General features: G+C 42.8%; 1 protein-coding gene across 9 annotated transcripts in view; it reads right to left on the bottom strand.

The window, feature by feature from the left end:
• Positions 1-2,231: 2,231 nt before the first annotated feature.
• THRB (thyroid hormone receptor beta) overlaps positions 2,232-11,852 on the bottom strand; it is a 161,418-nt gene continuing 151,797 nt past the window's right edge. For all 9 annotated transcript variants that reach the window (XM_037383288.1, XM_037383287.1, XM_037383290.1 and 6 more), the window contains 2 exons: positions 9,348-9,606; positions 2,232-7,839 (listed from right to left, as the gene is read on the bottom strand). In XM_037383288.1, the coding sequence (XP_037239185.1) occupies positions 7,598-7,839; positions 9,348-9,606 (501 nt within the window). In that variant the 3' untranslated portion in view covers positions 2,232-7,597. The remainder of the gene's footprint in view (positions 7,840-9,347; positions 9,607-11,852) is intronic.

Below are 11,852 nucleotides of genomic sequence, written 5' to 3'. Positions count from 1 at the left end.
TTTTCCCTTTTAAATACCACTTTATTGTTTAGAGTTTGCAAAACTACTTTTATTTCTAGAAACTAAAGCACTGTCTTTCCAAACAGAAATGCTCAAAGCTACTCCTATACCCATGCAGTTAGCCTCTTGGAAATTCAAATTTCAGTGGCATTTTGGAATTGACTTGTTTCTGGTTTTGCTTTTGATATGCTGATGTCCTTTTCTACTTTTTTACATTGTGTTTTCCAAACACAATCCACTGTAGATTACCCTGTTTTCACTGTAGAAGGCCACCCTGGTTCTGCTCAGCAGGGTACAGAACTTCTACCACTTCCCTAAGTCTGTGATTTTCTAAGCACCACAAGGTCAGGATAACCTAGGAGCCTTTTTTTATTCCCTTTAGGACCTCTGACTCGGAGATCCCAAGTCTCTCAGTATTCCTTGACCTCAGAATCTCAAAGCTCTCATAAATGATTCAAAGGGGCTTCCTTATCTTTTTAAATTCTCCTTGAAAACTGCTCCTTGATCCTGGCAAAAGGGTTTTCTGGCACATCTGTCTTTGTGCCTACCAAGGCAGCTCACATCAGTCAGTACCTGCAAGGTCAGTGCTCCCCCCAGACACGAGAGGTAGGAGAGGACAGAAGGATGCTCTGTGATCCAATCTGGAGAACTGCAATATGATAAACAAGAGTGGAGAGACTTTTGTTCTTATCCTTTACTTGTTTCAAAGGTGGTGTGTCTGCAGTCACTCTTACTATGAACATGCTTCATTTTGAAACCATTGAGCCTATTGGAAATATCCCACAGAACATATGACCATAAGACACACGGCTGTTTAATGTTAGACTCCTAAGTTCCCACTGAGAAAATCCTTCAGACACGGCTCAGTTTTCAAGGAGAGAAACCCTTCACCTACCGTTCCTAAGAGGAAGGATGAACTGCAGCCAAGACGCTCAACAACAAGCCCAGGATGCATCAGGCAGCTCACAACAGACTGAGGACACACTCCTGCTGGCAGTGCCAGTGCTTAGAGGGGAGAGATGATCATCTTTTATGTCCTTCTCTGCTGTGGTAAGTGCACACTGAAGCAAATATATGTTGCTGCCAGAACACTGCTCCTCTCCACAGACCTCGCGCTACTTTTTGATAAACGCAGACTTCACCCCTACAAAGGAAGCCCGAAAATGTCACAGCCAATGCCCCGGGGTCTGTGGTAGCAGAATTATTTCTTCACGTTGCACGAACAAGTTGTTCTGCAGCAAATCAGTTCCCCGCCGCAGAGCTGGTCCTGGAGGGGCTGAGCAGCCCCCGTCACGGCTGGCTCGGGGCAAACCCAGCGAGGCCTTGGCAAGGCTTCCGCACTCAGGGGCCCGAGCTGAAGTGCTCCGAGGGCTTTGATCTGAGGCAGAGCGTGGATTTCACGCGTTCCCTCGGGCTCCTCAGATGGCCTTTCTGCCTTTGAAGGCAGGCCCTGCTCCCACGGGCAACAGTGGGAACAAAGCCTCGAGGTGCCGGCACGGCGCTGCCCCGGGACACCGAGCCTGGCGTGGGGGAGGCGCTCCCACGGCCGCCAGGCAGAGGGAGGCCAGGGAGCTCAGCACCCACTGGAAGGCTCCCAGCACCTCGCGTGGAAGGGGACCAGGGACAGCAGCGGGCAGCCAGCCAGCGGATGCCTGCCGAGAGCACCGTGAAGCAACAGCCTTCGCAGGTCTGCCATCTGGGGCAGCCCAGGAAACGCTTCTGGGTCCAAGCACTGGGTCTTGCCTTTCTTCCTGCGGGGAATCAAAGAATTGGAGGAGAAATCAAAACTGCAAAGGAATATCAGTGATAACATCTGAACGAGGAGACCTTCTCCAACAGGTAGGCGACCAAGGCACGGAAAGTGTGAAGAGATGGGACGTCTATTGCTCCTGTGACACCATCCCTGTCTAGACTGGGAATGGAGAAGGACAGAAAGGGCATTCCCTTAAAAAATGTAATTGAGTGAGACATAACTGTCAGTTCACTGGAGTGAATTCAGTTTGGGTAATGTGAACAGTGGAGAAGTGAAAACCTTTGGCTGGGTGCCCAAGGGAGGGGAGGAGAGGAGATAAGATATGAGGTAGGCAATGAAAGGGATGCAGAAGAGTAGAAACAGGTTAGAGGTGATACAACTTGTCCTCTGTGTCCTATTTTTCCCATTCCAGTGGCTTGGAAGCGTGCGACAAAGCTGACAAAACAGCCCGCAACAAAAAGACGGATACACCAGAACAGCTTTTCAGTTATAAGCTTTTTCTTTTTTTAGAATTCAAGCTTACACAGTTATCTATGCCCACTATATTCATAATTACATTTTAATATCTGCATACAAAAGCTATGTAAAAATTATTTTCTTCCCCCAAATATACAAATTTTCTCTTTAGATAGTTTAAAACATTTGTGATCACAGATTTTTTTTTAATATATTTTAGGCTGAAAAAATATTACCAATCTAGCATAACTCTTAACACTGTTTGCAAAAAAATACATCATCCAAGGTACTTTGTTTTTTACTGTATGGTGTAATGTTTGCCTTACCCTCAGGGCATGAAACTGATATAAAAAAAATAAACAGAATAAGCAACCCCCACAAACCACATAGACAAAGAAGTCCTCCCAACCGACATCATAAAAACAAATAAACAATCCAAACCACCCTTCTCTTCAAAAAAATTATGAATGACTAATTTGATGTATTTATGAGCAAACTAAAACTGAAGAGTGCTAAGGAAGTAGGAAAAGAGAAAAAGAAATTACAGTATGTCAGCTAGTTCATGCCCTGATACTATCTTTACCAACATTAAATGTGTAATTAAATAAAGTGTCTTTTAATGTTTTACATTGTGCTCAGTAATTTACATAAATTTAATCTACATCCGGGTGCCGATGCAGATTTACATTTGATTGTCTTGTGCATAAACAAGGTTAGCTTTTAAAGAAGGTAAACTGTGCAATGGACAGTCACAAACAACTTATTACCTGCACAATATTGCTTTTTGAAGGCGACATCAGTCAATGTGGATACACACAAATAATGCATACTGTTTGCATTTGCTAACACCTATACTAAAACTTTGTGATAAGGCCAAACCTTTTTTTTTTGTTTTTAATTTTAAAGCAAAAATATACCATAGTAAAAAAAATGTGCTCACACCGTTTTGAGTCTTTAAGTGGAAAATAAATCTCTATCACACTAGAATAAAATTGTCTCTATAAAATTTAAATACGGATCACTTCATTGCTGTATCAAAAGGAAACGTCTGGCAATCATTTCCAGATGATCACAATAACAAGACACATTAAGAGGTCCTGTCACCTCTTCCTTTGTGAAAAGATAAATGTTGAACACCTTCAATTCTCTCACAGTGAGAGGAATACGTTCCTTGGTTGTGGATTTTGATTCTGTCAATGAAAAAGGTTTAGCCTTAGGAATGCTGGCTACATCTCAAAACCGTAAGATTGATTTTTATAATTTATGATTCATGCAGCAAGAAGTCAATATGACACATACAGGTTAGAGTTCCATAGCATAAAAATACATCACTAGCAATGACATGCTCTGCTTGTGATCAACAGCCCTGTCTTGGCAGATTTCGGACATAAATGGTCTTTCTGGACAGTTTTTTCCTCTTTCTGATGCCTACCTCTGAAGAAGCAAGCAGTCTGCTCAAGGATGATTTCGGACCTTGGAGGTCTAACTCTAACATCTACATTTTGGCAGAATGTAAACAAAAATCATTATCACACACTATATATGTAATTATAAATATCATAACTTAACTGAGATTACACATGAAATGAGTATCTAAATGCACGTGTTACTCAGGGCAAAACCACAAATGGTGACAATCAGGTTTGACAGGAAGAATCTTCCATGTAGAACCACACAAACCACAGAGCAAACGTGAGAGTTATGTGGCACCATCAGAAATGAGACTCCGAAGTGCACGTTTACTATTTCACACAGAAGGCCAGCTACTACAAAGGCTGCTGGCTGCAGTCCTGATGTCTGCCACTCAGATGGTCAACCCAGCAGCTCAATCCTACAATGGCTTGAGATCACTGATATTTAAAAGCAAGTATGTCTTTGCAGAACCAAGGTCAGTATCCATTGGTAAGAGTCTGCAAGAGCATCCTCATGTGATCTAGTTTTGCTCTCATGATCACATAAAGCAGGAGTTGTACTGAGGGAGTAAATGAAGTCACACAAAGTAAGACTGATAGGAGATCAGAGGCCATTAGATGCCAGTACATCAAATCTGTCAAACTAAGAGCTTGGCCTTAGTTTTCGATTGAGGAATACCACTAATCCCGCTCTGTTGATCAGTGCCAGACTCCAACTTAAGCTAAAAAGCTCGGAAAGTGTGTCCTTTCTGCTTAGAGTACTGCCAAACCTGTCAAAAGTTGGTTGCCTGATTTTAGGCACTTCAGTGCACCTGCAATCACCTAAGGAAGGAGGCCTGATTTTCTGAACCCTGATTAAGCCCAACTCCAAACTGCATCAGCATCTTGGTAAGCCAGGCCATTAGCTCAGATGCCTAAATGCGGCTTACATCTATTTATTATGCAAGCTGTTACAGAATGTTGTAAGTTGCCATGGTAGACCTTGGGGAACAAGATCCTGTATGAGCAAAGATTTTTAAAGCAGCCAGTGTACAAAGCATTAATTCTCAGCACTGATTCAAACTGCAGTTCTGTCCAGGGTGTTTCAAGTTCTTTCATCTCTTGCTGCTTCCCCAAGTTAATCCAGTAACTCTCACATTTTTTTCTAACTTCTGATCTTTATTTACTTTTTGATTTATGCAGTCTTGACAATCCCAAGTGTTCAAAAGCCACTTACGAGCGTCCCAATAATTACGAGCTAAGTCACTGTTGCACAGTGACTTCCCATCTAAATAATGAACACTTAGGCAACTGATTTTCCTCATAGCCCAAAGAATAAGAATTGTTGACCTTAATGACAGACGGAACCTCTCAAGCAGCAGCACAACTCCAGGAACTGAAGCCCTGAAAAATACACGAATTATTACGGACCTTGTAGTGAGATCATTGTGAATACTACTAGGAGAAATGTGGTGGTTTTTCTCCTGGGTCTCATCTGCATCATAGCGAAAAGCTTGTATGCTAATTCAAGCTTAGATTTAGCAAACAGGTGAGATACTTGCACAGGCTTCAGGGGGAACTGCTGGCTCAGATCCGTGGCAGAACAGAACTCCAAAAGACATGCTCTTTTTCTTTGCAAGCCACTGTGGGTATAGATGCAAGTAACGGATCAGCTGGTTTTTTGCTTTCCCTATATGCTACCAGCTCTCTACCAAGCCACCCCCAAATCAGGTACCTAGCACTCTTTACTGACTATGGATGCTGCTCATCTGAGATTCTGCATGAGTACATGTGAGTTCATCACATTATCTGGCCCCTTGTTCCAAAAGCTAGAAAGTTTCTAACTCATCCCTAAGACACAGTGCTCTGCCAGGAATCTGGATAGACTGATGTTGTTAACACATATGCTTCAAGATGGAAGAAACACAGCCCACAACAGAGGTTCTTCAACTTCAGCAAACATGTAAGAACGAATTTCCAATAGTCTGCCTTCCTTGCTACCTGCAAAAAAACCCTAAACAACCCATTGTGTTTTGCGTTCTCACAAAACTACGGGTACAAACCCTTAAGTGATAACATCGCTGCTCACAACTCATCAGAGGTGCATATGGTATCAAAGAATACGGAGAACAAGATTCCCTGAAAACATAGCCAATAGCACTCCACATGCTTTAATGACGTAGGGGAAGAGGGCTGGAAAGAATTTAACCCCTGACACACACATACTGTGTTCCACCTACAAGATACGTTTTCCTGAGTATCATGTTTTCATGAGGGGGTAAACACCTACTGTACGGGACCAGATATAGGCCATGAGCTTTGAAAGTCAACACATCCACCATAACAATGCCCACTGACTTGCCAGGCAAATATATCAATAAATAGCAGAGAAAGAAACCGGTACAAATGAATGCACAACACGAAAGAACGTGGGGTATGAAGAAGTGCAAATATGTGAACTAAGTCTCTGGTTCCCAGGAAGAACAGAAGGATGCTTTTGATGTATCATACAAATTAAGGGAATGGTTTAATACCAAGTTTATAAAATCCAGGGACAACACCCCTGAATGGAGATGGATGACAGAGAGGAACCTCTACCTATAATGCCCTCATCACCGGCCTCCAAACATTCCAGGACTGTGAGTACTGGCTTGCAGATTTCGGCAGCAGGACATCCTGTCATTGCTCAGTTCGGTTCCTGCTAGTGCAGTTAGTTGAAATAAATTAAAGGAATCAAGAGAGAATCTAGCCAAACAAAACACATACAGACACCAAGGAGGGAGAACCTAGCTGATCAACACACATAAATGCACACACGCACAGGAGAGGGTGAGAGGAGAGTGAGACGAGAAAAATATGGAAATATGTTTAAGACATCTGCTGAAGATTTGTAATTATATATATATAAAATTATATATATACGTGCATATAAACTTTATATATATATATATATATAAACCCCAAAAGATTACTGCCAAGCAACACTGTTTGTATTACTGGGATAAAGCTGTACAGTCTTGAGTGTCATAAATAACACGGTTGGTTTCCGTCCCATCTGAAGGTCACCCTGTATGTTTCGTTCTCCTTTTCATCATTCTGTGAGCATTCATATCCCTGAATAACTTGGAGGAAAGTCTGCTATCCTGACAGGAGCCTTCTCCCTCAGAGTGACAAATTTTCCACACACCTCAGAAAAAGCAGACCTCTCCACTCCGAGGAAAAGCACCTCAGAGGATCAAATTCCCCTCCTTACCTTCCAGTGAAGTTACGTGGAGTTCAAATATAGTAAAAACTGAAGTATCTTAATTTCTTATACACATGGGAAAAAAAAAAAAAAAAGAGTCAATCCCTTCTAACACTCTGCATTGTTTTAAGTACTTGATTTATGGGGCACAGTTAAACTGTTGAACTGCATCTGCCTGAACAATCCTCAGATAATGATGGGATCATGGTGATGATGAAGATCCTAGATCATAATGGTGATTGTTACAATAGAAACAACCATGAAGACTAGAAATTTCATCTCATGAATCGGTCACTTGTGCCCTGCAAAATGAGGTAAAAGACTAAACAAAATTGCCAGGGTCAAATTAACAATAGCCGTTTCAATTTGGAGGCCAATTTATTTTCTGCCACTTCAATTTCTCTCCCGTATTTTCCAAGCAATGATGTGTGTGAGCTGGTGACCATGCAAGTGCTGGTGAATGAGATTGGCCTGTTTCTATTTTCACTGTTAAGCTGTCAAAGCATTCACATCAAAGGACTGAAGAACAAATTGCAATAGTCACAAGTACCCGCATTAAAGGGATGTTTTCATCCATGTGTACACACAACTGCCCCCCAGCAACCCCAAAAGAAAACCCTAACGAAAACCCAACCCCACCTCAAGAAACAGAAGAGCACGAAAGAAGAACAAACAGAGGTGAGAAGAGCCGGGCAACGGGATGAAATGACAGCCAGTAGTGCGACGGGGGTGCGGAGAACCGCTCTGGTCTCTCTAATCCTCAAACACTTCCAGGAACAACGGAGGGAAGAGTTCTGTGGGGCACTCCACCTTCATGTGCAGGAAGCGGCTGGCATGGCAGGCGCCGATCATTCGCAGGTCTGTCACTTTCATCAGCAGTTTTGGCCAAAAGTGTGCAACATGGTGTTTTCTGTAATTAATGTAGTGTTCGAATGCCAGGAGGAAACCCTCTTGACACTTTTCTATCCTCTCAACACAAACAAGGCCTGGGCGATCTGTAGATACAAAGAAGCAGAATTATAGTTATTACTTAATTAACAAATTCCTGACCATAAATCAGGAAAGACAGGATGATACTGTTGTTAGGAAAAAAAGGAGGGAGACCAAGGACATCTGCCACAAACAACTTCTTTGACCCTGGACACCTCACTTATCAGTACTATCCCTGTTAAAACAAGGAGATAATCCTTTCTTCATCTTTTGTCTGCTTTGCCCATTTAGAATATAACTGTTTGGAAAGTGTTTCCTTACAGTGATTAGAGCAACAGGTCCCTGATCTCAGCTAAAGTTTCGACCTACGACCTTCTGTAAAACAACTAATGAAGAACTAAAAAAAATCGACCTTCTGTAAAACAACTAATGAAGAACTAAAAAAAATTCCTTGTCAAGTATCTAAATTACAGTTCTTTCCTATCTGTTTCTCTGTGGTCTGACCAATGCTTTGATCAAGCGTTGATCCATAGGTGAGCTGCAAAGGAAACTGTTACAGGGCACCAAGGAACAGCACAGGCCAAAAGTTTGGCCAAGTGTCTCAACCGGCACCCAGATGGGCACTGGAAAAGCTCCTTTTGTAAGTCACTCTTCAGGAGACACTTCTGGGAAAGCAGGTCCTCTGAATTGCCTTCTGAAACCCCTACTCACGTATCATTTTGTAGGGAACAAAAACCGAAATAAAAATGTTTTGATTAGGAAGGTCAAGTGCTGTGTTGCGATTAATGTGGAAACCTTTCTGTCTCAGATGCAGTTAATGCTTGTAAATCACTGTCTGTGTACTGTTACTCAGTGCCCAGTCTTCAAAGTGGTCTTAAAACAAAATCTTGCTAAATCTGCCACTGCCCAAGAATGGAATTTCCTCTTTGGGCTGGCACAGTCAGTGGGAGCATATTTTAAAACACACTTGATTTGAGAAGGTTAGAAACTCTTTGGAAATCACACGAAATGGTCTGTGCTGCTTCCGTATCATGCCACCAAGAGACGAGTTGCAAATGGTCCCAGTGTGGGGAAACAGCACAGCTCTCAAATGCCCATCAGCCAGCAGCGGTGCTGTTAAGTAGGAAAACCAGATGGCAGGTCAAGGTAAGCCTATGAGACTGATGGAAATGTGTATGAACTGCCCAGTGCACCACAGTACCGAGGGGAAGAGGGAACTTACTGTAAGGACAGCTGTTGCTAAATTGCCAGTTTTCATGCAAGGCAAATCGGCTCAGAACCAGTTCTAATTTCTTTCTCATGATCATCCCTGCCTCCTCCCTAAGCACTAAACTGACCAAGGCATGTTACCAAAGCCACGTTTATGCCCATGTCTCTGAATACCCTGAATGTCTTTCCTAATGCTTACCAAACTAATTCTAAGCTGCATCAGGATTTTCAGAGAAAATTGCTCCCACATTACTCTAGTCAGCACTACAAGATCTAACATATCCTATTTCTTTTTAGAAGAGGCTTGTGACAAAGACTAAAGAGTTTCCAAATGGTTGGGGTCTCAACATACTTCTGTTCTCACCTGATGACATGAGCAGAACAGCCTGAAGAAGGGCAACCTCGGTGTCATCCAGGTTAAATGAAGAAAGAGACATGCCCAGGTCAAAAATGGCATCAGACACTACGCCAAGACCCCCATTTTTTAGCTGGCCCCTTGTCACCGCCATCTCCCCATTTAGTGTTAGAGTCTCACTCTCAGGGTCATAGCGAACTGCTGCTCGGAGGGACATTATCTCCATACAGCAGCCTTTCAGAAGGATGATCTGGTCTTCACATGGCAGCTGCAGAAATTATAAACAGTAAAGAAAAAGATATGTTTTTCAAACTGAGTTGGTTTTACAACTAAAATAAATCCATGAGCATGAAGTCACAGTTCACACCCCAGGACACTACCTCACATAGCACAGCTACCCTCAAACATGCTGCCGATTGACTGCACCGCACAAACCTCCAAGACTTGCATTCCTGCCTTCAGACACTGCCAGCAGATTAACATCCCCACACACCCTTAGGAAATCTAGTGATGACAGCTCTAGGCAAACGGTCCTGGGCAGGATACTCAAAGCAAGCCAGGCTGACTCAGATGCACTTGCAGAAGTGCTGCTCTCTGTGGGACAGCTCAGATTGTGGGAGCATTATAAAATTAAGTCCAATAAATCTTAAGAATGTAGCTTTCCGCTTGCAGAACATTTCAGAAAGTGTGAAGGGTGAAGCAGACCTACCAGGTGCCAGGTTGGTGGCAGCATACGCCGTTGGTTTTGTCTCCCATCATGAGTGGATGCGAGATGGCTAACGTGGTCACGGTTCTCAGCTGTTTACCCTTCTCTTTCCTCCTCTTGAGCTCCCTCAGTTTACAACTTAGCATAATACAGTAAACTATAATTGGGGCTGGTACAGACCTCATCCATCCTGGTTAAACTCACTACCAGCCAGGCTTATTTCTTACCTGATCAGAGGAAAAACCAGACGTTTGGGAGGGCCTGTTAAGTGTGGACTGCTTTTTAAATAAAAGGGCTGAAACTTACTGTACTCTTAACGCTCACTGTCCATTTAAACAACACAGAACTTAGTAAGCTACATTTAACTTAGTAAGGCTGATCTCCCTAGACTCCCTATGTTACTGCTGGACAGACAGAAAATCTATGATATAGCTCTAGCTTTTATGCTGGTGCATAAGCCATGGTCTTCAGGGCATGAGGCTAGACATGTCTTTTCCGTGATATTAAAAAAGCTAAGCTGCCTGAATTGGTGGAGGTAGGTTCTGTATTTAGAAAGTATAACTAGGATGCTTATATGTTAGGAGAACGCGTTCTATAAAGCAAGTCTTTATGTTTTCACAGGTAATTCAGTTATAGCAAAACCCACCAAGACTATTTTAAGACTGTCACTAAATGAACAGCAAAGGTCACATATATGAAAAAGCAACTCATTTCTACTTGGCTTTAAAAGAGGCATAAATCTATCCATTTCTGATTCATGTAGAGTTCTTATATTTACCTGATTTGCAATTCAAAATGAAAAAAAAAACCCACTAAATAAAGGTTTATGTGACAACTGTGTACTCGCAAAGCAAGTACATTGATTTGGTTTAAAATAATGCAGAGTGGATGCCAGACAGTTAGCTAATGCAAGTGGAAAGCAGTTCCCTGTTAGAGAAAAGTTTTAAGCACAAAGCCAGCCACAGTCAGAAAAAGGAGTTGAATCATGCAGCTATTTTTCTAGCAATGCCAACTTCAGGTGTGAAGTGTTTGATACACAAGAAAAATGACTCATCCAGTTCAGGGCAAATCACTTTCTCTGTGGATCACACTCAGCAGTAGCATGGAGAAGGCTGCACAGCCACAGTGGCAGTCTTGCTACCCAGTGACAACACCACTCTTTGGCTGCTGAGACTGAAGTGGGAACAGAAACAGAGAAAGAAGAAGGAAAAGGAGAGGGAAAAGGAGAGGGAAAAGGAGAGGGAAAAGGAGAGGGAAAAGGAGAGGGAAAAGGAGAGGGAAAAGGAGAGGGAAAAGGAGAGGGAAAAGGAAAGGGAAAAGGAGAGGGACACAAAAGAAAAAGGAAGGGAGAAGGGATAAGAAAAGAGACATGAAGGAAAAAAACACCAAGAAGAGGGAAGAATGGTGGAAAAGAATCAGACAGGTAACAGTAGGGAAGACACTGTGACACTTCAGCTGTTTTATTAGTGAGCTATTAAACCAATGAGAGTTCTTCTTCCTACTTGAACCTTCTTAAAATTTCTTCATGGTAGTGGTGATCTGCCTATGCCCGTCCTTCATCCTCCTTCCCAATTCTGAAGGATAGATGGGACATCTGTTTCACCGATGCCAAGCCTCAGGTCTTATCTGCCAGCAGCAGCAGTTACCAAAGACAGGGGTCTTGTACATCAGTTCTGCTCCCAGTTATGCAGGGTTCAGTGCTGCCTATACTCATCGGTTGAGCGCTGCCACCAGAGGCACCTTCCAGGAGTGGGGTTAACAAATGTGCCTGATTAACTGCCACAATGTCTTTTCCTTCTCGCTCTGCT

Source organism: Falco rusticolus, chromosome 4 (genome assembly GCF_015220075.1).
Source record: "Falco rusticolus isolate bFalRus1 chromosome 4, bFalRus1.pri, whole genome shotgun sequence".
Taxonomy (NCBI): domain Eukaryota; kingdom Metazoa; phylum Chordata; class Aves; order Falconiformes; family Falconidae; genus Falco; species Falco rusticolus.
The sequence above is the reverse complement of the archived record's forward strand: the minus strand, read 5'-3'. Positions and strand labels throughout refer to the sequence as shown.